Genomic DNA, 25,445 nt, shown 5'->3' on the forward strand with positions numbered 1-25,445 from the left:
TGGCGAGCTGCCCACCGGGGGGCACCAAGCAGCCAGTCGTGGGTTCAGAGGCCCCAGGCCTTCTCTGTTCTACCCAAGTTGACAGCCTTTGCTCCAGGTCACCAGCCACCAGCATGCCGACACCGGTCCAGTTTGTGGAGCCTCTGGGTTGCCGGCTGCTTTATGTCATCAGATCAGCCCCTCCCATAGGCACTGCCCCGTTCCACGTACCTGGACTGCTTGGAGCTTCCTGTCGGCAGGAGGAGGGGCAGGGTGGGAGCAGCTGTGGTTAAACCTCAGGATCATTTGACTTCGTAGCATTTTTGTGCCATAAACGTAGGGGTGGGCAGAGATGATTGATGGGCAATAGGCAGCTTTGGGTCCTAGAGTGGGTGTTCGTTTCCTCTCCCCTGGACACTTCGGGCTTAACAAGGGTCCACGCAGGCCTGCCTGTCGCAGCTTGGCCTTCAGAGTCTTATACCTGCTGACCAAGGAGACTAGAGCCTCTCCCTGCTGATGCCCGCTGTCCACAAGGCACGGGGGTCACTCTTCTTCGGGCCTGGCCTCCTGCAGCTCCTACCAGGCCGAGGGGGAGTCCTCTCCCTTCCCCAAGTCTAGAGTCTGTCATGTTCAGCTCAAGCACCTACGTCCAGCTCATCAGATGCTTGAACTGGAGAAGAATTTGCGTGATCGGAGCCCAACCACTTCCCACTACACGCAAAGACCTTGAAGACAAGGGACAGCAACTCCATGGTAGCCTGGTGTCCTGCCCCTCCCAGTGGGACAGCCTGACCACAGGTGTCCCAGCTGCTCCGCTTGCCATCCTTAGCCATTACCCCCTGCCCTGAAATGAGGAGGCCGTGGCCAAAATGCAGTGAGAACGACTAGAGCTTTAATGGACATTCAGGAACTTCTCAGTGACCATTTTCCATCTTTTTCCAAGGGGCTCAAGCTGCCAGTATTGCCACCCCACTGAATGCTGAGGGACGGGGGTGGACAGGGTGAGTAAGGGGTGTAGTACCCTGACTCCAGGCCCCTGAGCAGGGCAAGGGTCAGACACTGTTGAGTGGTGATAGTGGGCCATTCATGCTGGGGCAGGGCTGGCAGCGCCAAGGTGGGTCTAGGGCACCATCCTCCACCATTTGAAGGCAAAGGGCACCCGGCGGATGTTGGCACAGGAGCAGAAGTCTCCGATTTCAGTCAGGTAGCAGTCAAAGTCATTAATGAAGGTGCACTGGAATCCCAGGGGCTCTAGCAACTGGCGGATCTTTTCCTCCAGGCAGCAGGTACCATTGATCTGGGGCCCAAAAGGCTTGGGGATGCCCAGGTTCTGGCCCATCACGATCATCTGCAGCTGTCAGAGAGGCAGTTAGGATGAACAGGGGTCAGAGCCGTGGAGGAAAGGCCCCTGTCCCTCTTCTAAGGAAGGAAGGCCACTGGGCTTATTGCAAGGGAAAACCCAGCTGCCTCTGTGGCTGGGCTAGACCAGGAAAGACAAGCACAGGGTACCCCTTCTCCAAGCCTGTGCTCAGACAGACATCGCCAATCCATCCGAGCAAACTCCACCCCACTCTGCTTAACCCTCCAATGACTCCTGATATATTTCTCAATAGCAAAACCAAAATCTTGCCCAGCTGAGGTCTGCCAACTTCCCTGTTGCGTCCTCTACTGCATTTCTCTTGTCCTGGCCTTCTAGTCTTGTTTGTGCCATAATCTTGCCTACCTCTACTGGAATGCTCTCTACGCCCGGCTTTGCCATTGGACTTCTGTCCATTTTTCACGTCTTAATTCTAGCATCTCTTCCTCAGAAGCAGCTTCTCCCACCATTACCCATACCTCCCTACTCCCAGGGCCTATGTAGCCTCCTACTGCATGCCCAGAGGGCCTCACTGGTCTTGTAAAAAAGAACCCCGTGCGATTGAATGCAGGGCCTGTGTCCCTGGGGCTCAGAGAAGAGGCCTGGAAGTGTTTAAGGAATTGATGAGCCCAAGTGTCTCAATTCATTCTAAGCACCTATGTGATGGGGCACAGTGGTGAGAGAAAGGTCAGATGTAGGCCACGGTTGGAAGGCTTGGCCTTAGCAGGGGTCTCGCATATACCCACACCCCCAAATTCCCAATTCCTGTTCTAAATAGGGTGCTGCCCAGATACATGGACAGGAAGCTGAGCCCATGGTCTCATGGGCTCAGGGAGCTTGCCCATGGTCTCATGGCCAGCAGACAGCTTTACCCCCTCCACTCTGGTGGAGCCCAGCGTCCCCGTCTGTGAGGTGGGCCCTTGAAGTTGGTCCCTGTTTGGCAAGTCGTCCAGCCTGGGCCCCCGCCCACCTGCTCCCTGGAGGGGTCTTCTCTAACTGGGGGAGAGAAGGGCTTTCACCTCTCTTCCTCTCAGGCGCCACTGTCTGCTGGGCCCTGCCTCCGTAGTCTAGCACCGTGTCTGTCAAGAGACTGGCCAGAGTCGGCCAGACTGCCCCCAGCCCCAGCCCGGGGACACCCAGCCAGCACCCTGCACCCCTCACCAGGTCAGGGAAGTAGGGCCTCGCGTAGAGTTTCTCGGTCTGCTCGCTGGAGGGGATGTTGGCGATATGCTCCAGGCAGAAGAGCTGCGGGATGTCGATGATGTCCTGTTCCTCCAGGCCCAGCTCCCTTTTCAGGATACTGCGGTTCAGGTCGATGCACTTCTGCGGGGCGGGAAAGGGCCGGGAGGGCAGCGAGTTTGTCGGGTACCGGCTGCCAGCCCGAAGCAGCTGCATCTCCTCGGCACCGACTGCAGGCGGGGAGCCGGCGCTCTGAAGTCGGGGCTCAGAGCAAAGGCCTGGTCTCGAGAGGCCGGGATCCCTCAGCTCATCAGCGCCAGGGCAGCCCCTAGTCCTAATTCTGCAGTAGCATGGGGCCCCTTAGCCCTCAGTCCTGGCCAGAGTGGGGGACCTGGGCGAGGGCAAGAATAGGTCCTCAAAGCCAGGCACTTGCTCCCATCCTTAGGAAGGGACACCAGCAGTGGACTCCCGGGGCACTTCCCTGCCCAGACCAGCTAATACCCAATGCCTGAGCATCTCCTAGGTCTTGACATAGGGCTCATGACCTCACACCCACGGTGCATGTCACCAGGGCTCAGAGATGCTGTTTGGACCCCCACCTGGCTGCTGCCCACCCTGCTGTGCCCGGAGGCCTCCCCTGTTTCAGCAAAGGTCAGGGCGCGGAGCTTGCCTTGGCCGGGAGCCATAAGGACTCAGCGGACCAAGCGATATTGTGCTGACGGGTGACCTTGGGCCTGTCATCGTCCTTTCTCCAGGCCATGGCTTCCCCGCTAGAAGGTATTTAATTTCTGGAAAATCTGCTTCTCACAGCCTGTGATTCACATTTTAAGGGACCTGAGGTGCTGGGTGATTCTGACTCTGAGCTGAAGGGCCGCTTCATCCAGAAGTGTTGAGAAGGCCCTGGTGTGTTCCCTGGTGCCCAGAGCTTCCTAGAGAAGCCAGGGTCGGGGAGGTCTTCTGTCGGGAGGTTGAGCTACAGCACTGTCTTCGGGTCCAACACTAGGTGACTTGGGGTTCAAACCTGGTTCCCCAGTTCATCGGCTCAGGCTGGTGGCTTTCTTCTGAGCCTTGCTATCCTCATAGACAAGGTGGGTTTACTTCATAGGGTTATTTTGAGGATTAGAGTAAGGTATCATGTGTGATGCTTGGTCATAGTTATTGCTCAGTTAGAGACCCATTGCCAAGGCGGTCCCTGCCTCCCCCTGCCTTTTGGAGAAGGTCCCCAATCCTGGGCCCCTACCTCCACATAGGCGTTCTGCTTCCTCATGTTTTCATCAGCCAGAAGTTGATTGATGGTATTGGCCTCCCTCCCTGTAGGAAGGAGGAGAGGGCGGGCAGGCCTGTGGGCCAGGGGGGCGGGCCATGTGGTCCAGGGCTGGGCAGACTCCAGTCCTGGTCACAGATGACTGGGTATATTCTCTGGCCAGTGACGACGGTGGGTGGCCTGACTGGCCTCCAGGGACCCATTCTAGGTCAAACGTCACATGTGGGGACTCAGCAGGGTCCATGAAAGCGCAGGACGACTTCCACTGCCACAACCGGCCACTCGGTCCCGGGTCGGAGGGGAGGAGCCTGGGATCGGGTCTGAGGCGGGCAGCCTGGACCAGGTGAGCAAGTGCTATCGGCCCCCACTCACCTGGGCGCCTCCACGCCTTCTGTGTACAGCCTGGCTACCTGCCACGTATGATCTTGCCCGGGTTATTTAACTTTGTTCTTCAGTTGCTCCACTTGGCCATCAGCTGGGATAACACAAGGTCTTTGGTGTGTGACAGGTGGCTCATACTCAAGGTCGCCTTCCATAAGCCCTCCTAGAACCATGAGATCCTGGGCCCCACCTCAAAATTTGATCTGAAATTCTGCATTTCTCACAAGCTCCCAGGTGATACTGAAGCTGGTGGTCCTCAGGCCACACGTCGAGAACTTCACCCCCTCCCCCACACTCCCTTTCTAGGTTTCCAGAAGGTTTAGAACAGAACTGCTGTGGCACCAGGCCCCACAATCTCTGCTTGTCCACTTACATCTTCCTGCAGGGTGACCAGGAGACCCTGAAGTCCCAACACCCAGGTACTTAACCCAACCTTCCCCAAAGACATCCAGACACCAGTGTTGGTAGCATCTGGTCTGTCCCCCACCGCGTGGAGCCGTCCATGTGTTAAGTTCCCCTTTGCATATATCCTGGCGGCCTCTCAGCCACCCCCGAATTCCTGGCTGATCTGCCTGTCCTGTCCTAGTACCACCAGAATTACCCTGAAAGAGAACAAGATGTTCTAATATGGTACATTTCATGCTTTTATGCTTCCCTAGGATCCTTTTCTATCAGGAGGAACCAAGTAGAGATGGTTCTCTAGAAAGGACATCTGGGACCGAGGAGCTGCCCTCTGTTGCGGAGGCGGGGGGGCCCCCTTACCATTAGAAAGGAGCTGATCTTTTCTAATCCCTTCAAACAGACGTGCGTCTCCATAGCCCTCCTTCTGTTTCTCCTTGAACAGTTTGTAGCAGGAGCTGGGGCTGGCCAGGAGCAGCCAGAAGTTCTGGGAATCAAAGAACTAGGGTCAGATTCTAGCTTCCCTTCCCCAAGTCTCTGAAAGAGGGGGGGAGACATCCTCTTCAGCCCCCAACACAGACCTTTCTGTCCTCCACCTTGTACTGTGAGGGGATGAAGCACATGAACTCATAGGCATGGCCAGTCATCAGCCAGTCGGAGAAGAGTTCCACTGGGGCCTGGACCTGCTGGGCGTAGAGGAAGTCCCGGAGGGTCTTGCTCAGGTTCCGGCAGTCCTTGCTAAAGGGAAGACGGAAAGAACAGCCCGTGAGCTGGCATGGCCCAGGTGGGCTGCCAGCAACTCGGTGAGTGCCAGGCTACCTTCGGGTAACTGGCCGCTCTACCCATTGGCTGGTCCGTAGGGGGGTGGGGTGGTTATGAAGGATCCCTTACCACTGGAGAGCACAGGGAACTATATTCAATACCTTGTGAGAAATCATAATGGAAAAGACTATGAAAAAGAATATGTAGACAAGTATAACTGAGTCACTTTGTACAGCAGAAATTAACACCACATATGTAAGTCAACTATACTTCCATAGAAATTTTAAAAAGAATCCTTTACTCTGGCTCAACTCAGGACTGAGCCAATGGATTCTGGATGAAGACTGAACCCTGGGACACGAGAATTTCCTGGCTTTAGATGAGCGGCCACCGAGAAATCTAGCCACACGTCTTGTGGCAGCAACATCGTGTTGGGTCAATAGGCCAACCAGATTTAGCATGCTTCAATTTAAACCCTGGAATCACCACTCAATGAGTGGCTTGTCTGCTTCTTCTACCTCTAGTCTCCTACATGAATCAAAGACTCAGAGGTCCTGACTTGACGGTTTAAGGTCCAGAGCAGATGACCTGCTGAGTCCTCTGGGAATCAGGTGGGTCCAGGTGAACTACAGGAGTCCCTCCCTTTGGTTTTAAGGCATCTGGCCACTACCTGGCCTCTTGCCTCACCTGGGGTAAAAGCTGCTGCCAATGAGGATCCTGCCTAGAGGGTATTCTTTCCCTTGGGCCTTGACAGGTGGGGACACCATCAGGTTCCCAATGGAATCTATGCTGGCCACCGTATGGTCCTGGGTACGTTGGGTCATGTAGCCAACCCCAGGGCTCTGGAAGGAGACCCGGCAGGGGCAGGGTGTTAGGAGGGACAGGCGTTAAGCCTCAGTCTTACCCCATTCCAGACTCAGTAGATCCCCACACCCCCTTCCCCCAGAGGCCACCTGGGCCCTCTCCCCTGGCACCCATCACTTCCAGCAGGCACCAGGCCTGAGAGGTTGGACCAAGTTCAGATCAGTCAAACCGAGCCCCCACCAGTGAGTATTTCATGGGGAAATCGTCGAGCTTGGGGAGCCGAGGGGTGTCGAGGACCAAGGAAATAGTCTTGTGGGGAGCCTGGGTATAGCAGAAGGCCATCTCATCCTGGAGGACACAGGGAAACAAGTTGTGAGTTTCTCTCGCTCCATCAGCTGCTTTCCCACATCCAGTTTTCCAGCCACAAGTGCTCCCTGTACACGGGCCACCTCCAGAGAGCAGGTACAGGGAGAACCCCCTTCTTCCTGCCACCTCCTGCTCAGCCCTTAAAACCCTGCGCAGGCATCCCCTGCTTCTTGGGGATTTTCCCTGGCCTGTCGTTCTGTTCATCAGGTTTAAAACCTGATGAGTCACCTAAGATTCTTCCTCCAATCGTCTCCTGCACCGAATCCATGAACAAGCCTTGTTGGTTTTATTTCCAAAATATGTTCCAAGTGGACTCCTCTCTGGTACTATTCAGGGGAAGCCACCTGGGGAAGACCACCTCTTCCCCATGTGACTGTCAGGCCCTCCAATCAGCATCTCTTCTATTCCTGCCCCTCCCTAAGGCTGGCGCTCTATTTCTCAGCCAGAGGGTCTTTTTAAAACCTAAGTCAGGGGCTTCCCGGGTGGCGCAGTGGTTGAGAGTCCGCCTGCCGATGCAGGGGACGCGGGTTCATGCCCCGATCCGGGAAGATCCCACATGCCGCGGAGCGGCTGGGCCCGTGAGCCATTGCCACTGAGCCTGTGCGTCCGGAGCCTGTGCTCAGCAAAGGGAGAGGCCACAACAGTGAGAGGCCCACGTACCGCAAAAAAAACAAAAACAAAAAAACCTAATTCAGAACGTTCAACTCCCCTGATTCATACCATTCAACGTCATCTTGTTTGGTTTTGTTTTTGCTGCACCAGCGCAGCTCGCGGGCTTTTAGTTCCCCAATCAGGGATCGAACCCGGGCCCTTGGTGGTGAGAGCACAGAGTCTTAACCACTGGACTGCCAGGGAATTCCCCTCGTCTTGCTTGGGATTGGTTTCTTCTCTTCCTTACCTTTGTGTAAAAGGTCCCCGATAGATAATTTAGCTCTTACCTACCTCTGACGGTAGTTCACTCTGATCTGGCCACACCGGCTTTTCTGTTCCTCACGTGGTGGATCTTCAGTCGGCTGTTTCTGTGCCTGAAGGGCTCCTACTTCTAATCCACCCCCAACCCCAATCTTTGCACGGCCAGCTCCCTGCTTCCCACGTTTAAAGACGTTCCTGACCACGCAAAGCGCCGAGGTAAATCTAGTAACTCACTAGATCATATCATTTTCTTGCTTTCATGGTACTTAGAGTTCTATCACGGCAAGATCAAGGGCAGAAGTCGGCCCCTTTCTCCTTCATCGCTACTACTTAGGTCCTCGTCATTTGTGACTACAGACCAGACCTCAAAAGACTGGGCTCGACACTTCCTGCTCAGTCAGGGTCAAGCTGGACCCTGGGGCAGTGCCCCAGGCCTGCCAGCCTGTAGCTGGAGGCATCAGCCCCTCAGACACCTGGGCCTTAGGGTTAGGTGTTCTGTGGTCTCAAACTTGTACGTTTTGGAATGGGAGGAGGTGGGACTCCTTAGTGGCTAGGACTTGGGCAAGTCATTTCATCTCAGCCACCACTGACCTCCTAAGAACAAAGCCGCCCCTGGTTAGTCTTAGCTCTGCTGGAAGGCTGAACAGAAGCTGGTGAAGTTTGTTGTATGTGCCGCACATGGTGTTTCCCCCACCCCTCCCCCACAGGTGGGGGGTTACCTGGAGCCACCTGCCCAGGCGGTTGGGGTCCTCGTAGACAGATGCCACCTGGATGTTACTCCTCTCGCTTAGCTCCATCACTGTGTTCACGAAGCCCTGGACCTGCAGCTCTCTGCCACGGGAAATAAGCCAGCTCTAGGACGGCCTCCAAGGCTCCCCAGCTGGTCATGACCTCTCTGTCACAGGGGAAGAGGGAACCTCCTCCTGCTCAGGAGAGATGATGCCCCTGCCCGTGAGGTAAGCAGAGCTGCTGTCCCCCCACTTCATGGAGCACCAATTGGTAAGCTCAGGGTGTGCCTTGCCCGGAATCACTTGGTTTAGCTCATGGCAAAGTCAGGTCAAGAATTGCTAGTGTCTCCTTAAAAAACTAAAAACGGAACTACCATATGACCCATGATTATGGGTCATAATTATGATAATTCAAAAAGATATATACACCCCAATGTTCATTGCAGCACTATTTACAATAGCCAGGACATGGAAGAAACAACCTCTTGTTCCATCAACAGGAATGGATAAAGAAGATGTGGTGCATATATGCAATGGAATATTACTCAGCCATAAAAAGAATGAAATAATGTCATTTTCAGCAACATAGATGGACCTAGAGATTGTCATACTGAGTGAAGTCAGACACAAAGACAAATATCATGTGATATCGCTTATATGTGGACTCAAAAACAAAGGGTACAGATGAGCTTATTTACAAAACAGAAGTAGAGTCAACGGTTGTAGAAAACAAACTTACGGTTACCAGGGGGGAAAGGGGAGGAGGGATAAATTGGGATTGACATATACATGTTACTATAAATAAAATAGATAACTAATGAAGACCTACTGTATAGCACAGAGAACTCTACTCAACATTCTGTAATAACCTATATGGGAAAAGAATCTAGAAAAGAATGGATATATGTATAACTGAATCACTTTGCTGTACACCTAAAACTAACACAAAATTGTAGATCAACTATACTCCAATAAAAATTTTTTAAAATTACTAGTGTCAGTCTCCACTCTCATGTCCTAAGACCCTGCTTGCCCCTACTCTGCGGTCACATTCCACTCCCTGCCCCAGTGATCTAGGAAATGCCCCCAGGCTCTCCTGCCTTGATCTACCCAGAGGGCTGACTCCTCTCACCGCAAGGGGGCTGTACTTTTCTCCCGAGAAGCCAAGAAGCCTAGTGCCCCCTTGAGATGGCCAGCAAGGTTGTCATATTCATATGGTTGGCAGGGGTGGGTCTTGAGCCCTGAGGTCTTAGTGCCATCATGTATAGCACCAGGCTTACAGGTCCACAGTGCACATCCATTCCTTGTTGGAGAGAAACAGTGATGTTTGGGGCTGACGTTGAGACCACCCATTTTACCAACAGGTCCTCATGAGTTGAATGCCAGCAAGGTCACCATTGGGAAGGGTAAAAAATTTGGATTCTAATCCAGGTCCAAAGCTTGAATTGCTATTCCATGCTCCTGTTCCAAAGAACCTATTTTTCGATTCTACACAGACAAGACTGCAGGGAACTGGCCAGCCTGATGAGGTCTGAAACAGTCTGAGATGTGTGCTGGGGGAGGAAGTGTAGCCCCAGTCTTGTATACCATCTGTGGCAAAGCTGGATCAAGCTGTGCCTGAATACCACCCTTACGGGAGAGTCTTAGAAGATCAGAGTCTCAATAGATGCCTCCTGTGAGTGAACTTCTGTCTTCAGATACAAAAGACAAGAAAGATCTTATACCTGGATATCAGTTGTCAGCAAAATCCCTCGAGCTCTTCCCTTTTACCTTCTCATTCTGAAGCCTGGCATTCCTCTGTGGACCCAACTCCCTAGCAGCCCTCCCGTGGAAGAGCTATTTTTCTTCTTTCCCTCCACTGAGTCTGGAGGAGGGATGGACGTACTCCTTGCCATGAGGTGCTACAGCCAGGCCACCGTGACCTCTTCAGATCCTTGACTTGACAAGGTCTTATTTCTACCCTCCCATCCTAATGGTCTCACCACCTCCAAGATCAACTGTCCAGTTCCATCACCTCCATCTTCCCTGTTCACTTTGGTCCCTGGGCCAGCAGCTTGATATCACTGTGATGCCTGGCCCTCAACTGCTTTTATTCCCATCACCCCGTGTCTTTTCTTTTCTCCTTATCTAACTTTGAGTCTGTGACGCATCATAATAATTATACCCTTATCCTTCCCCTTGGCCTTATCTGCCTGGCAAAACTACAACCCTGCTTAGATTCAGTTCTACATTTCTTCTTCCCTAGAGCTCGTTACCAAAAATAGTTGGAGAAAAACCACAGTGACGGTTCTCTAAGTTGGCAACTTCAACAGGTCCTTAGCACCAGACAGCATCCTACCACTAACAGTTCCTCTAGTCAATTTGCTCCTACAAAGTGGGTGAGCTGTCCTATCTATTAAGGCCAATGTGACCTGTTCGCTTTTTCCCCACCAAGTTTCCCCCTTCTCTGCTGGATCACATCCATTAGCATTATTCTTTGCTTCCCTTAAGAAACAGCCTTCCCTTTCCCAAATCCCCTTCAGACCACTTCTCTGGCATTTTGCAGAGTACTCCCCTCCCATTCATTCCTTCGACGCAATTGTGACCCCATCACACTTTCAAACCCACCACTCAGGATCACGCTCTGCACAGTGGCCTCCATCTTGCCAAACCCAGTGGGCACTTTATTCTCCTCGGAATTTCCCATGGTTGGCCTCTTACCAGGTATCACCCTCCCCTCACCTCTGGGTCTCCGCTCTCCTGGTTTTCACCTGAACTTCTTCCTTCTCAGGCTCCTTTGCTAGGTTCTTGTCTGGAGCCGAGGGTTCGACGGCTCTAGAGCTCACTTCTCAGGCATCTTCCCAATATATTCCCTCCTCCTCTGAGCTCAGCTAGGCCTGTGGCTCTGAATACCCACAACGTGCCAGGGCCCCCCCATCTCCAGCTGCCAGACCTTCCCTTGAGCTCCAGACACTTAGAAACGTAACGGGTGTCTCTAGCTTTATGTCTCTAGAGCCAAAGCACGAATTGACCCCCCCCCCAGGCAGGGACACCACCATTCATCACGTTGCATACCCCAAACCCAGGGGACACTCCTGTTTCTTTGCATCCCATCCCTCAGCTAACTTGGGGGCTGGGGAGCCTACCTTCCAAGCAATCCTGAATCTAATCACTGCGCTCCCACCGCCCCGGCCCGAGCCATGGCTGCGTCTGGCCCACGTGATCGCAATGGCTGAACTGGTTCCTTTTATTTGTACCTCTGGTTTTCCACGTGGCCGGAGTGGTTGTGCAGAACCCTGGATGGTTTCGCACGGGTTTTACCTGCCAGAGTCTTTTCTCCCCTCCTCCAGCCGCATAGCTAGAGATCGTTCCTGGCCTCCCTGCCGTTAGGTGTGGCCTGCACCTCTTCAGGCCATTGGCACGTGAGCAGAGCAATTCAGGAGCCTTCCAGACTCCAGCAGCGACAAATGGGTGGCTTTGCCCGGACTTTGGCTCTTCCCCTTTCCTAGGGGCCGGGCCTCAGAAGTGCCTGTGCTCAGCCTCCATCATAAAGATGAAGCTGCCGCCCCAGGGGAAAGCATTATCACAGCCTGAAAGGAACCAGGGCCCCTGGCTGCCACTGTGGGCATCTAGGTGGGAGAAAGTTGACTTTAAACCACTGTCTGGGGGTCCGTTACAGTCCCAGAGGCTACGTCCTAATACGCTGAGGCCCTGCTCACCTTGCCCTGTCGCCCCTCCCCCTCCTCCTGCCTGCTGTCTCCTGGTTCTGCAGGCTTCCCTGCTGTCCCTATAACAGTCTCATCCTTACCCCTCCATCCTTTCACCTGGCTTTATAGCCCTGGATCCTACCTGAAGCCATGCTGTTTGTCTGTCTCCCCTTAAGACCAGAGGGGGACTGCCGTGGTCACGGCTCCAGCCCTAGCCTTGTAAGTATCCAAACAAGCATTGGGTGGCTGCCTCAGGTGGAAGGATTTCACATTCCTGGTGAGAAGTCTAATCATCTTTACCCACCCAGCCGACAGACAGGAGAGCCTGCCAGTTATAGAAATGACCCGGCCCAGGCAGCCGGAGGGTTTCTTACCTGCACAGGTATACCTCTAGAGGCATCTGGGTGCTGGAGACAAAGACGCAGGGAGCTACCCGGAACACCACGGTGTCTTTGTACACCACGGTCTCTGGAATCGACTGCGATGTAAGACGAGGTGCTGCTGGTGACCTGGTTCCCATCCACCTTCTCCCCCTCCCCCCACCGGGCCTCCAGCTGCTCAGCCCAGCCCACCTCCACGCCCTTACCTGTCCTCTACAGACTCTTACCCGAAGGTGACACCCTAGCTCCACCCACCGTGCTCCCATTTTCTGCCCAGGTGTGACAGGTCTCCCTTCCCCCACAGTCCCTGCTCTGAGGGCTGCTCTTCTACCCAGGGATGTACCAGGTCTTGAGACTCTTCCACCAGGGAGGCCGAGTAGGAAATCAAGCCCGAGAAGCTGGCGGATGGGAACTCTAAGGCTTCAACGTAGAAGGTTTCCTCCAAGTCATCCTCGACGGGGGCCAAGTTGTAGGTGTGCTGGTCAGGCCCCAGCACCAGCTCAAAGGTGCTAGAGCTGTCTTCTAGGAAGGAGAGAAGGACAGACCGGCTGCTGAAGGAGCCTGGTGCCCATCACCACACCCAGTGGCACGCTCCTCAGGTCAGAAGTCGGGCCGGGAGTCCCAGGAGAGCGGGGGCCAAGATGGCTTTTCGGCCCCTAGGTTCCTGGTGTTTAGGGCTTAGTGGACAGCAGGTGTTTGTTCACAAACGGGGGCCAGTTACTCACTCTTCAAAGACCTGTCGGGAGCTGGGACTCAGATAAAAACACCTGCCTTCAAGAGGTGAAGGCTCATGGTGGGCCTACGCTTTGGCCAACCTTGGGGAGAATATCGTAAGTCTTCAAGATGAGAAGCTGTACAGAGATAGGCTTGGAAGCCTCACCCAAAAAGTCCGACACAAGCTGGGGCCCTGGCCTGCTTCACCGGCCTCTTGCTCTGGGTTGCAACACAGTGATCACCCGAGTGGGGCTGTGGCTTGCCTCGCAGACTGGCTGCAGGCGGTTCTGCAGAAGAACCTCGTCGCAAGGGCTAGGGGTGCTGGCTGCAGGCTTGGCCTTAGCGTGTGGCAGGGCCAGCTGGACAGCCCCAGACCTGGGGATGTACCTAGGCGGCCTCCTGCTTCTAGTCTGCCTGGAGGCTTCCTCGCTTGCCCTGAGCCAGACCTTGAGGGGGCGAGACCAGATGACCACCCCTTGCGTCCCTGCAGGGCCCCCGCCCAGGGTTCGCAAGAGGCGTGCTTGGCGTGCTGTGGGGCTGGACAGTGACTGCCCACCACCTGGCCTCCCTCCAGCTGCTGGGGGCCTTCTCTCACATCTAGTCGCTTGCGCTTTGGCACAGTTAACGTTTCTTGTGGACTTACTACACGCCGGCACCTGGGGTCGGGGCTCGGACTCATTTGCAGCCTCACCATCCTTTGGGGCAGGTGCTGTAACAATCACCCCCACTATACAGCAAAGGGGGCCAGGAGGCCCAGCCACAACAGTTACCTTTACCCAGAAGGCCCTTTCTGCCTTCGCTCAGCTTACCTGAGCTCCCACCACCTCCACTCCCCAAGCCCCTGCTTGGAACTCGGCTGTCTGTCCATCTGCCCTAGGCTTTGAGGGCAGGTAATATCCTTATCCTTCTTGAGCAGGAGCCCCGGGGCACAGAGGAAAGTCTCCCTTGAACTGTGCTCCTTTCTTCTACCTTCTATGTGCCCCGGGCTTAGAGGTAGGGCAGTTGCCCTTTGATCTTCAATGGTACTTCTAGACCATCTCTTCATTCCTCAAGAATCCTGTCCCTTTGAGGGACACGCTATCAGATAATGCCACCTGCCCCCTTCCTCGCTGTACCTGACTACCACCCTTTCCATCCTCCGTGGATTGTTCTAGAACTGGCTTGTCTCCACCACTAGGCTGCTGGGTACCATTTATACCATAGACCAGACCATCCAGTCCGCTTCTGCGACCTCATTTCAATGAACTTGAGTTCTGCATCATCTTAGACGCCAATGTCAAGGCTCATGGCTCGGATACCACCTCCAAGACAGATGCGGCGTCTCTTCTTTCAGTCTTTCCAGCTCATCTACAGTCTCATCCCAGCCCCAAACCTTTCTACACGGCCGATTCCCACCCTCCACCCTCACTCCCCTTTGCACCCTCCTCACGTTCCAAGACACATTACCTGACCCACTACCCTGCACATGCCGTCAGCTCCCACACCAAGACCTCAACCCTGGCATTCAAGCAGCTGGAGAAAGCCACACTTTCTAGATCTTTTTAGATCTTTCCTAAAAGAAAGATCTTTTAGGATATGATCAAACCTCAGAGGGGGCCTCCGCTGTACTTGGAAACACTATTTTGTGGCCATTAACTCTCCCTCTTCCCATATTCTGAGTACTGTGTATCCATTCCTATAATTTTCTCCTGAATCTATTTCACCACCCCTGTTGGATGGATCCCATCTGCACATGGATATGCTGTGTTCTACCATCTTCAGACACTGTTCCCCACCCCCACCCCATGCCCCACCCAGTTATTACCACCACATACTTCCCTTTATGGCAGACTCCTTCCGTGGTCTATGTTCGCTGTGCCTGCCCATTTTACTCTTTTTTTTGGCTGCACTGCGCAACTTGTGGGATCTTAGTTCCCTCAGGGATTGAAGCTGGGCCACTGCAGTGAAAGTGCTGAGTCCTAGCCACTGGACCTCCAGGGAACTCCCTACTCTTGTTTATCCCCACTGTTTTTTTTATCCCCACTGTTCTTATCAAGGTCACTAATGACCAGCTTTGAAAACCAACTTTCCCACTGATCTGGGCATCTTAGTCACTCAACCACGCTGATCATAGTTGATCACTGCTTTCATGCAAGTGTTTTTCTTTCTTTCCTCGAACCTTATGCTCTGGCTTTCAATTTCTCTGGAAATTTCTTAAATTCCTTTGCTCTATCTTTTAGACTATGGCTCTCCAACTTCAGCTCAACTCAGCTTCACCTGGAGGATATGTTAACACAGTGTGCTGTGTTGCCCTACCCTAAATTTTTGAATACTTTAAAAGGCAGGTAGGTAGCCTGAAGTATGGCATCTTGGGCGGGTACACACATCCCTGGCCTCCTGAGCAGGGTCCAAGGCCCATCCAGCCCAGCCCACCTCAGAGCTGCCTGGACATAGTGGGCTTCATAGGACCAGAACAGCCCTCATGGCCTGAACCAGGCCTAGAGCCACAGTTTCTAAGGCTCATTTCTAGCCCACATGTCAAAGGACCACATACAACCTGGGCTGCCTTTTCTGCTAGTCCAAGGTCACTTCCAATCCAGCTGTGACCTAGGTCTGCAGAAGAGAGGGAACAGCCGCCTCGGAGGTGAGGCCCCCGAGTGTGGGCAAGGAGGGAGCTGTGGCACGCTCTCCCACGCTGGACACAGAGGTGGCCCACCGCGAACCACATGCTCCCCAGTTGCCCAGCTGAAGCTAGACTTGGCTTTTAAAGAAAGTAGCAAAGAGTTAAATCTTAATTGAGAGGCAGTGAATACTGAACCCGTTTAGGGAAATCCAAAGACTTGTCTGTTGAAGGGTATTTTGCTGGAGTTGGGCACATCCACTGTCTAAGCCAGCAGCCCTCCCTGCTTTCATCTGTAGAATAGGGACATGCCACCTGCCTGCCACATGGTACCTGGGCTGCGTGGTACCTGGGCTGGATGTGCTAGCATAGCTGCTACTCTGGCCTCCCAGCCTCTGAATTCTCAAAACCTAATACAGCCAAGTCTCGGTTAAGAAACAGATGGATTCGCCTGGCAGGAATACTCGGGAGAAGACATTAATCTATACAAGGCTATAGCCACCATTTCATCTAATGCCCGCCTCTCTTCATACGGCTATGAAAGTCCTGTAGGAGAGGCACGATCATCGCCCCCACTGGGGAAAGTGGCTTGGAGGTACAATGACTCACCCACGTGTATAGACTTACTCCATGGTGAAGGTGGCAGCCAGAAGATCCCAGGGACACAAGTCCGGCTGTAATAGACCCTGACCTGTTGCTCTCGGTCCCCAGCTGGCTTCTGACGGGGACACTGCTGGGAGCAGGTGTGGCCACAACTGGCCCTGGCATGTGGAGAAACACTCACTTTGTGGCCGGTAGACTCTTGCCTTCTCCGACTCTTCCTTGGAGGTGTGGAGAACCACCCGGCATTTCTTTAAAATGCAGCTGGGTCCCTGAACTCTCAGTATCATCTGGGACAGACTCTTTGTTTCTGAGCAAAAGACAAGGCAAAGATTCAGGGGCTTCTGGAGGCCAGCGCTCCAGGGATGGAGGGAGCAGTAGGGTCGGGGTGGAGGGGCTTGTACCCTGGAGCACCGAGGACGCTGTGCCTCCCGCTCTGGCCTAGGCCTGCATCATTGTCTCTGTTACTTGCTGCACATATGGCTACAGGCAACCTGCCGCGGCTGGGGCCCACTCTGAGTGAGGGTGGCATCTACCCCATCAGTTGTAAGGGGTAGATGGTCCCCACAAACACCTGGAACAGGGCCTGGCATGGTCAGTTCAGCGTGCGTTCCCCCCCAGCCTTGGTGTGAACCAGGAAATCCCATTCTACTGCTGGGACCTGGAATCTACGTCCAGACCACAAGTCAGGACCAGATCCAAGAGGGCTTTGGCTAGGACACCCAGGGTCCTGCCCCAGGCTACAAGAGTGTTTTTAGGGAGGGTCTCGCCTACCCCTTGTGTGTCTTCATTTAGTCTTCTCAACCACCTGTGATGTCCGTTTTATCATCCCCATTTTACAGATGGCAAAACAAGACCAGGGAAGTTAACATACTCAAGTTCATGGCCAGGAAGTAACTGTTTGTTACCTGACATCAGAGCCCATGTTCTTGCCAAGGGGCCCCTTTCTGCCCAGTTACACGCTTTCAAGCCATTGAAAAGAGACTTGATGGTCCCAGAGCAGGGACATCAGCCTGGAATCTGGGTTTGCTGAGGGGTGGAGCAGTGAAGCCCTAGGGGAGGCAGAGCCCAGGGAGGAAAGTGGGTGATGGTCCTTGGTCAGCGGCCAGTTCTCACCCTCTGTAGAGAACACCTTGCTCTTCCTGTCCACGAGCTGGTGTGCGTCAGCAGGGCTGCAGTTCACAAGAAGGATAGCACCCCAGCCCTTGGGGCCCCAGACCCAGTTTTTCTGTAAAGAAGACAGGAATGTTGGTTCAGGCAGAAGCCAGGTTAAGTCCTTGGCTTTGCAGATGCTACTCCACCTCAGGGGCAGAGTCAAGCCTTTCTCCAGGGTGACAGGGACCTCTAGATCAGACTTTGCCCACTCAAGTACCTACAGGGACAGGACAGTAACATCAGGTAAGCGGGCTGAGAGGAAGGCGGAGATCTAGATGTGGGTTACCAGTTTCCTACCTTGGCTCAGTGTCAGGGGAGGAGGGGTCTGGGGCAAACTGGAGGAGACATGTCCCATCTGAAGGGGGCAGCTGACCCTCCGGCCTTGTTGGTTACACGACCAGGCTAAGATGGGAGACTAGTGCCACCAGACATTCTAATCTTTTGGAAGAGCTAGAAACTGACGTCATCAGTGCTGATCTGTATTGTAGCCACTTGACACTCTGAAGGCCAAATGGAGTCTGTGGGCCAGATCTGGCTCCTGGGCGCCTGGCCTGCTTCCCATCCCCGGCAGCCTCACCTTAGCCTGCTTGTCATTGGTCTCGAAGTGCCCACTGCGGTAGACATCCACGTCCAGGGAGAGCTCTGCAACAGGAGGGAGAGGCCTCAACCGTCTAGACCAGCTGGATGCAGCCTTGGAGCTGTAGGTAAGTCCCCAGGGCTGCCTAAGGCTGGTATCAGGGTCCTCCAGCCTTTGGGCATGCTGCCGGCTTGGAAGAAATTTCCTCAGAGGCAGTGTCTCGTGAGCAAGCCTGGAGAGGCCCAGGTATTCCTGTATCTCCCCCAACCTCCTGGGAGGCCACAACACAAGTCCACTGTGGTCACGAGGCCACTTGTGCCTCTTGGCTTCTTCCCAGGTGATTCCTACGTGGAAGGCCCTCCTCCCCAGCCTCTGGGAGAGCTCTTGGCCCCCTAGGACACAGCCAGGGCTCAATACACGGCGATTCCAGCCCCTTTAGAGCTTGAGGATCTAGGCTTCTGCCCAAGCATCACCACAGAGGCTCCTTCTGGGTCTTTACATCCCACCTTCCACCACTCCCCACCCTGCTGACCACCGCGTGGCTTCACCCCGGTCGTATTTTTGTTCATAACTCTTGACATTCAGCGTGCTATTTCTCAACTGGAATGTCAGGGCCAAGGGAAAAGACCTCATTTACTGCTGTCCACTCAGCACCTGGCAAGGATGCCCGTCACCAAGCAGGCACTGTTCTAGGTCCTGGGGATACAGCAGCGCACAGGACAGGCCCTGTCTCCTTTGATCTTAGGATGTATGTGGGCGTACCCATGCACACATGCGCCAGTGGCAAGGGGTGAAGAAATAAGTAAAATACATATTATGTCCAATGGTAAAATGCCGCAGGGAACAAGGGGGTGGAGGGGGTGTCTCAGTTTTGGATCAGAAAAGTCTTCTAAGTGTGAACAGAGACCTGCAGGAGGCAAGAGAGTGACCCGTATTAGTATCTGGGGTAAAAGCAATTAAAATAGGAAGTGCATGGTGGGAACTTCAAGGGTCAGAGAGGCCAGTGTGCCTAGAACAGGATGAACAAACGAAGAGAAAGAGGCCGTGGGTTAGAGGTAGCGTAGGGGCCAGCTGAGGTAGGTTGTGTAGGTAACGGTGATGCCAGCTTTAATCTGAGGGCGGGCAAGCGGTAGGAGGCTTTGACTGGGAGAGACGTTATCTGATAACCTTTTAGAGAGGTGCCTCTCTGGGGGCCGAATTGAGACTGGACCTGTAGAGGATCAAGGATGGAGGAGGGAACCGCATTAGGGACCTGTCGGTGACCCAGGCAGAGATGACCGTGCCTCGGACCAGGCTGAGAGCTTTGGGAGTGGCTGGTGGCTGGATTCGAGCTAGACTTAAGGCACCACCGACAAGATTCATGATCAACACGGGCTAAGAGGAAAGCAAGGGCGACACCAAGGGCTTGGGCCTGACCAGCTGGAAGGATGGGGCTTCTAGCATCATGTGGGAGACGACTAGGAAAGAGGCGCTTGGGGGTAAGGGATCAGTTCAATTTGGGGTGTATTAAGTTTGGTTCAGACTCCACGCTTCCCATGCAGGGGCGCCGGTTTGATCCCTGGTCAGGGAACTAAGATCCCACGTGCCAGCAGGGTAGGGCCAAAAAAATAGATAAATAAAATTAAAAGAAGAAATGTTGATCTGAAAATTGCATATCGCTTTCTCTGAAACACTCTCCTAGGGTAATTTGATCTGGTTTGACATATAGGAAAACTGCCTATCACTCTAAGTATTCAACAAATGTTACCTGTTATTACAAAGAAAGGTTTGAGACATTGGTCAGACACTCAGGAAGCTATGTTGGTGAGTAGACCCCCCAAGTTTATGGGCGATGCTGGGCTAGAGAGTTTTGCGAGTCACCTGTGGGCTGTGTGCAGAGCCACGTGACCGGCTGCCTGAGCCCTGCAGCACTGCACTGACAGGCGGGGTCGGGGGGTGTGGCCAAAGGATCCAGCACAGGGATCTGAGAAGGAAAGGCCAGCTGCAGAGGGGCAAAGCCGAGCGCAGGGTCCCTAAGTGGCTCAAGAAAGGACCACCAGTGTCGTGAACACTGAGGACAGGTCCAGGAAGAGGAAGAGAATAGACCACTGAACTGAGTGCAGTAGAAGGTGTTCGGGGGTTCGATGAGGACAGCATTGGTGGTAGGGGTCTCGTCTGAGCAGGTTCAAGGGAAAGTGAGGAAAAACTAAGGATGCAGAGAGGTGGGGGAGTGGAGTTTGAAGACAAAATAGAATCAGGTCTAAGAACAGACATTAAAGCTGGTTCCTTAAGATAATAGGCATAGGGCTTCCCTGGTGGTGCAGTGGTTGAGAGTCCACCTGCCGATGCAGGGAACACGGGTTGGTGCCCCGGTCCGGGAAGACCCCACATGCCGCGGAGCGGCTGGACCCGTGAGCCATGGCCGCTGGGCCTGCGAGTCCGGAGCCTGTGCTCCGCAACGGGAGCCGCCACAACAGTGAGAGGCCCGCGTACCGCAAAAAAAAAAAAAGAGAGAGAGAATAGGCATAATAACTTGTTCCTATTAAGGGAGTAGATATAGTTTGTTCTGGAACAATCTAAAGAGGAGGGCAGGAGGGGTAGTGGCTTCCTACATCAGTAAGAACTGCTGAAGGAATGTCATTGAATGAGAGGGGAAAGAGTCTGGTATGGTTAAGATTAACTTGGGACCAGACACGTTGTCCATTGCAACAGAGGAAGCGGAATGTAGGACCCGACACAGGTAGGTGGATGACGTGAACACATGGGGTGCCAATGGCCTCTGTTCTGGTCAGAGAATGAGGTCAGCAGTGAGCTTTGAGGGACCATGGGAACGGGTACTATGTGAACCTATCTGTGACCCACGGGAGGCATCTCGTTACAAGGAGAGCCCCCTTCAGCTCCTCTGGCCTCTGCAAAGCCCACCCCTCCTCTCCAGGGCTGGGAGGACACTCACCAATGCTCGTGAGGTACAGCACAGCTGTGGCCATGGGGACATCCTCATTGTGCTGGTAATAGGAGACCGAAACCTGTGGAGACAGCACCCAGCACCCATGGGAGCATTAGAGGGCGGGGGGGCCAGAGCAGGACCCTGAGCCATGTACCTGTGTCTGGCCGTTTGACCTTGGTCTTGAGTTAGTTTCTGAGCTTCCGGTGCCTTGCTGTGAGCCAGTACAGTCACCGTACTGTAATAACCCCCGTGTATAACAAGATGTGACCCTCCAGGCCCTTCCACACCGAGGCCTCACAACAACCCATCCAGGTGGGCTCTACCCGCAAGGGCAGAGAGATCGAGGGACTAAATCATTCAGCCAGAAAAAGGGGTGGCATAGAATTTACAGTCTTGGCTGTCCAGCTCTAGAGGTCAAGCTTTAAGTCACACGATACATCCTCCCCACTCGACCTGCCCCTCCTGGGACCCCACCTGTTGCCCCATGAGATGGGTCATGAGGATGCGGGGCCTCCAATGGGTTAAGCTGCCCAGAAGGAAGCAGGACACTGGGGGCGGGACAGTCTTTCCTGTGCCCCACACCAAGCTCTGCTTCCAGAGGAGTCTTCAGACAAAGACCTGCCTTTCAGCCACTGGCCTTGACCACAGGCCTTCACCACGAACCACGGAACTAGCCATTAGCTGGGGCCAGGAGTAAGCATCTCACTGTCGATGGTGCTGGAGGCTGAGCCCTGGGCAGAGAACACGTCTCAGCTCCTCTAGGCTCAGCTGGGCCACATCACAGCCTCCACCCTTATCTGTGAGATGCTCAGTCTTACCTAAGTGTACCACCTGCCTGTTAGGGAGTTGCCTGCCCTGCGCACAGTGTAGAGAGGGGTGTGTACTGCCCTCAGTCAGCCCCGCTTAGTCCTCTGCTAACTACCCTCCAGAAAGTTCTGCCAACACGAGTCCCCTGGTCCTGAAAGTGCTTCCTCAGCTGTTCTCACCCTCAGCTTCACATTGGAGTCACCTGGGAGCTGTGAAGCCCCAGAGGTTGATTTGATTGGCAGAGGGTGTGGCCTGGGCATCAAGTGGTTCTAATCACTCAGAACCACCACTAACCATTCAGACTCTGATGAGCCTGTTTTACGAGGTGGAAGGGCACCTCTCCCTCACAGGGGCTCTGTTAGGGTGACAGCCTGCCCAGGGGAAAGGGCACGGACTTGGGCTTAGATCCCGGACCTGTCCCACAGTAGTTATGCTATTTAGGTTTACAGGGGTCTCTCTAGCTCTGTTTCCTTGTTATGTAAAAGGAGGTAATGGCAGCCTCTGGAAATTCAACTCATGATACCTAGTGCTCAGCGTTGAACTCAGCGCAGCTCTTGAGGTTCATCAAGAGGCTGGGAGATCAGTCTTAGCCAAAAAGCCCATTTGAGTTCTGCTGCTGAAACCTTTTAAGCCAGACTTCAAAAGCAGCTAATTTGGAAGCTGGTGTCCTGGTCAGAAGCACATACGGAGGAGACAGACATGCTTGAGCTTGAAACCCTGTTCAGCTGATTACTGGCTTGGGCAGAGCACTTCCCTCACTCAGTGCCTCAGTTTCTTCGTCTGTAAAATGGGGTCACAGAGTGCCCACCTCACAGGTTTGCTGCAAGCACTAAGGTCAGATGTGCAAAACATTTGGCACTGAATTTCTCATAGACTCAGAGCTCAGGAAACGTCAGCTGTTAGAAGGGAGACCCCAGGGGTCGTGTTAGCTCCATCTCCTGGGGGAGTCCCCCTCATCTTCCCCCCCAGGACCTACCTTGCCCTTGTCGTTGGCAGAGCTTGGGGATGTCATCCCCACCAGCACGTTCGTGGGATGTGACAGGGGCCACCAGTTCATGGCAGCCTCCTCCCCGATCTTTACTGGGTCTGTGCCATAGATTTGGACCATGACTCCCGGAGAGCTATCGACGGTGAAGGACTCGCACTGCTGCGGGGCACACCTAGGTAGCCCGGCAAGGAGATAGAAGTTGGGGCACAAGAGCCTCACCTTCTCGGCCTAGAGTGCAGCTGGTGTGGAGAGGAGTGCCCCCGCCAGCCTCTCAGGTGCTGAGACACCCTAACTTATGGTCAGGGCAGTTTTGGGGTCCTAACACAACTTCAGCCTTACTCTCACCATGCCCTGCTCCAAGGACCCCCATGTCCCCCCTCCGACAAGCTCCAGCCCAGACCCCATCCTCCCACTGACACTCTAGAAGTTACCAAGCTATCAATACATCTTATTTATAAACTCCTGACTTCCAAGGTGGGGAGAGCCACTTGTCTCAGCCACAAGGGATCCCTACAGGGGAAAAACATTCGGAGGTCTATGCCGTGACCTAGGGAAGACATGGACTCGTGAGTCACCTCCCCACCGAAGCTCCAGCTTACGGGAGCCTCCCTCACTCAATCCTCACGGCTGCGCTGGGAGCCAACCTCACCCCCATTTCACATGTAAGGGGACCAAGAAGGGGCAAGGCTCTTGCTTCAACGGCCCCACAGCCTATGAGGGGCAGAAGCAGGACTGGGGGGCCCTTAAAGACCCAAACTAGGCTCCCTGAGATGAGGCAGGACAACAGGGTAATATACGGAGAATGGCGGTAACCCCCAACTCCCACATAATCCAAGGGCAGCCTCAGGAGGGCAACGAGGCGCCAGCCCGGCCCCGTCCCCAGCTCCTCACCCATTGACATCCAAGTAGATTTCCATGCCCTGCACACAAATGGCATGGGCAGGGCTGTCCAAGGACAGATGGACAGTGCTCTGGAAGGACATGGCACAGCCCTCCAAGCTGACCGCCCCCCAGACCTGCTCAGCAGCCCTCACACAGTAGCCTCAGATAACCCCGGGGCTCCCCCATCGCCCTGCCCTCTTATGGGCTCAGGGCCTCTCCAGCCCGCCCCCTTGTTAAGCAACTACCCAAGTGTAACTGATTTTCTCCATGCAGGTTTGCTGGGAAGAAGGGAGGTGCCGAGGAGCAGCTGGGGTCAGAGTCCGTGCATCACGAATTTATGAAGCACCTAGTGCCTGCAGACCCTCGGAGGCTGAGGCTGGCTGCCTACGTCTCCAGCCTCCAGCTGGGAGCAAGAGGGGCTCTGGGAAGCTGGTGCCTGGGACTGGTCAACCTGGCCATGGCGCTGGAGGCTTAACTCAGCTGGAAGCTGTTAGGAGCAAATATCTGTAGGGGGTGCATGGGGCAGTGGTCAGGAGGGGGGCACGTGGCAGCACCTCTAGGCTCTGGGGCCTGGATTCTAAGGTGTGTGTTTCTTGGAAATTGATGAGGTAAGGCACAAAGTGCTGGACCAGTGGTCCTCAGCACTCTGGTGGTTGCAAAAATGATCCGGGGATGGGGGCTTCTTTTTTTTTTTTTTTTTTGCGGTACGCGGGCCTCTCACTGTTGTGGCCTCTTCCGCTGCGAGCACAGACTCCGGACGCGCAGGCTCAGCGGCCATGGCTCACGGGCCCAGCCACTCCGCGGCATGTGGGATCTTCCCAGACTGGGGCACGAACCCGTGTCCCCTGTATCGGCAGGTGGACTCTCAACCACTGCGCCACCAGGGAAGCCCTGGGGACTTCTTAAAGTTGCAAATTCCTGGGGTGTGGTCCAGGAAGCTGCCCCCCCCTCCCCAGGTGATTAGGGGGATCCTTGACCATAGCTGTGTCACCAGCTCCCAGCAGGGGCCGGGCAGGTATTGGTGGAATGAATGGATGAAAGAGCCCCGCTGAGCGCATCACCAGCTGCTCCCCATCTCTGCTGAGTTCACTGAGCAAAGAAATGAGAACACCTGTTCCAGCCCATGAGGCTTACCAGCTAACTTTAAAACTGTTCATTTTATGTTTTAAGTGTGGCTTATAGTTATTCGTGAATAGCTATGACATTCATGGGTCCAAGTTCAAAAGGGGCTTAGCAACAGTTTCCCTCCTCCTGTCTCTCACCCACTCAGTTCCCTTACGTGCAGGCAGCCAGAGGCATCAGGTTCTTCTAAGTCTTTCCAAATAAATGTTATGCGTCACCAGGCCAACATGAACCTATCTCCTCCCCCCTTTCTTGCATTTACATAAATGGTAATATATATTCTGCATAGTATTCCGTACCTCGCTTTGTTCACTTCATTGTATTTATAACTCAGAGAGAAGTTCTTCGTATCAGTAGGTAAAAAGCATCCTGAGCCTTTGTTATGGCTGTGTAGTATTCTGAGGAAGGCTGTGCAATCATATATAAGCGTTTGTGTTCAGTCTTTTGCCCTGGCATACGATGCTGTGATGAGTAACCTGTGTGTAACTCCCTGGGGGACATAAGTCGGGTACCATGTGAAGGCTGCCGGTGAGTCAGGCTTGGTGAATTCGAGATTAAAAAGAAAACTAGCCCTCCTTGGAGGCTTTAAGCATGCAACATAACTGCAGGAGTGGCTTTTTTGGGGGCTCTTGGAGGCAGGGGGTGGCCAGGAAGACCCTAACTGCCCCTCTGGTAGGAGGAGCCCATCATGTGTATGCTCTCACCCCAAATGGCTCACCCGCACCCACCCACCCATCTGCTCACACACAAGCCAGCCAGAGCCCGGCTGGAGGAAAGGGATGGTCTGACTTGGGAGAGGTCGAGAGGGCTGGGCTCAGGGTTCTGGAGCAGAGGAGCATGGGAGTTCTGTCTCTCCCACCTTTGGGCAGCCCTGCTTT

At 54.1% G+C, this 25,445-nt stretch overlaps 1 protein-coding gene across 1 annotated transcript; it reads right to left on the reverse strand.

Annotated features, from left to right (window-relative positions):
• Nucleotides 1-856: 856 nt before the first annotated feature.
• On the reverse strand, nt 857-23,546 carry PADI6 (peptidyl arginine deiminase 6). Its single transcript, XM_033842466.2, has 16 exons — nt 23,455-23,546; nt 22,552-22,735; nt 20,775-20,847; nt 17,843-17,907; nt 17,227-17,338; nt 16,295-16,420; nt 12,541-12,719; nt 12,192-12,295; nt 8,123-8,234; nt 6,366-6,473; nt 6,009-6,163; nt 5,141-5,297; nt 4,923-5,046; nt 3,756-3,826; nt 2,498-2,659; nt 857-1,333 (listed from the first exon to the last, which is right to left on the reverse strand). The coding sequence occupies exons 1-16, from the start codon at nt 23,544-23,546 to the stop codon at nt 1,100-1,102; spliced, it is 2,058 nt and encodes a 685-aa protein (XP_033698357.1). The 3' UTR covers nt 857-1,099.
• Nucleotides 23,547-25,445: the final 1,899 nt, after the last annotated feature.

This window comes from Tursiops truncatus, chromosome 1 (assembly GCF_011762595.2).
Source record: "Tursiops truncatus isolate mTurTru1 chromosome 1, mTurTru1.mat.Y, whole genome shotgun sequence".
NCBI classification, from domain to species: Eukaryota; Metazoa; Chordata; class Mammalia; order Artiodactyla; family Delphinidae; genus Tursiops; species Tursiops truncatus.

Excerpts from the sequence above, each read along its gene's own strand:
- PADI6 (XM_033842466.2), bottom strand. The coding sequence starts at position 23,546 with ATGTCCTTCCAGAGCACTGTCCATCTGTCCTTGGACAGCCCTGCCCAT. Across the intron at positions 17,908-20,774 it reads GCTGTACCTCACGAGCATTG|AGCTCTCCCTGGACGTGGAT; the intron begins GTGAGTGTCCTC and ends CTCCTGTTGCAG. Across the intron at positions 3,827-4,922 it reads AGATCAGCTCCTTTCTAATG|GGAGGGAGGCCAATACCATC; the intron begins GTAAGGGGGCCC and ends TCCTTCCTACAG.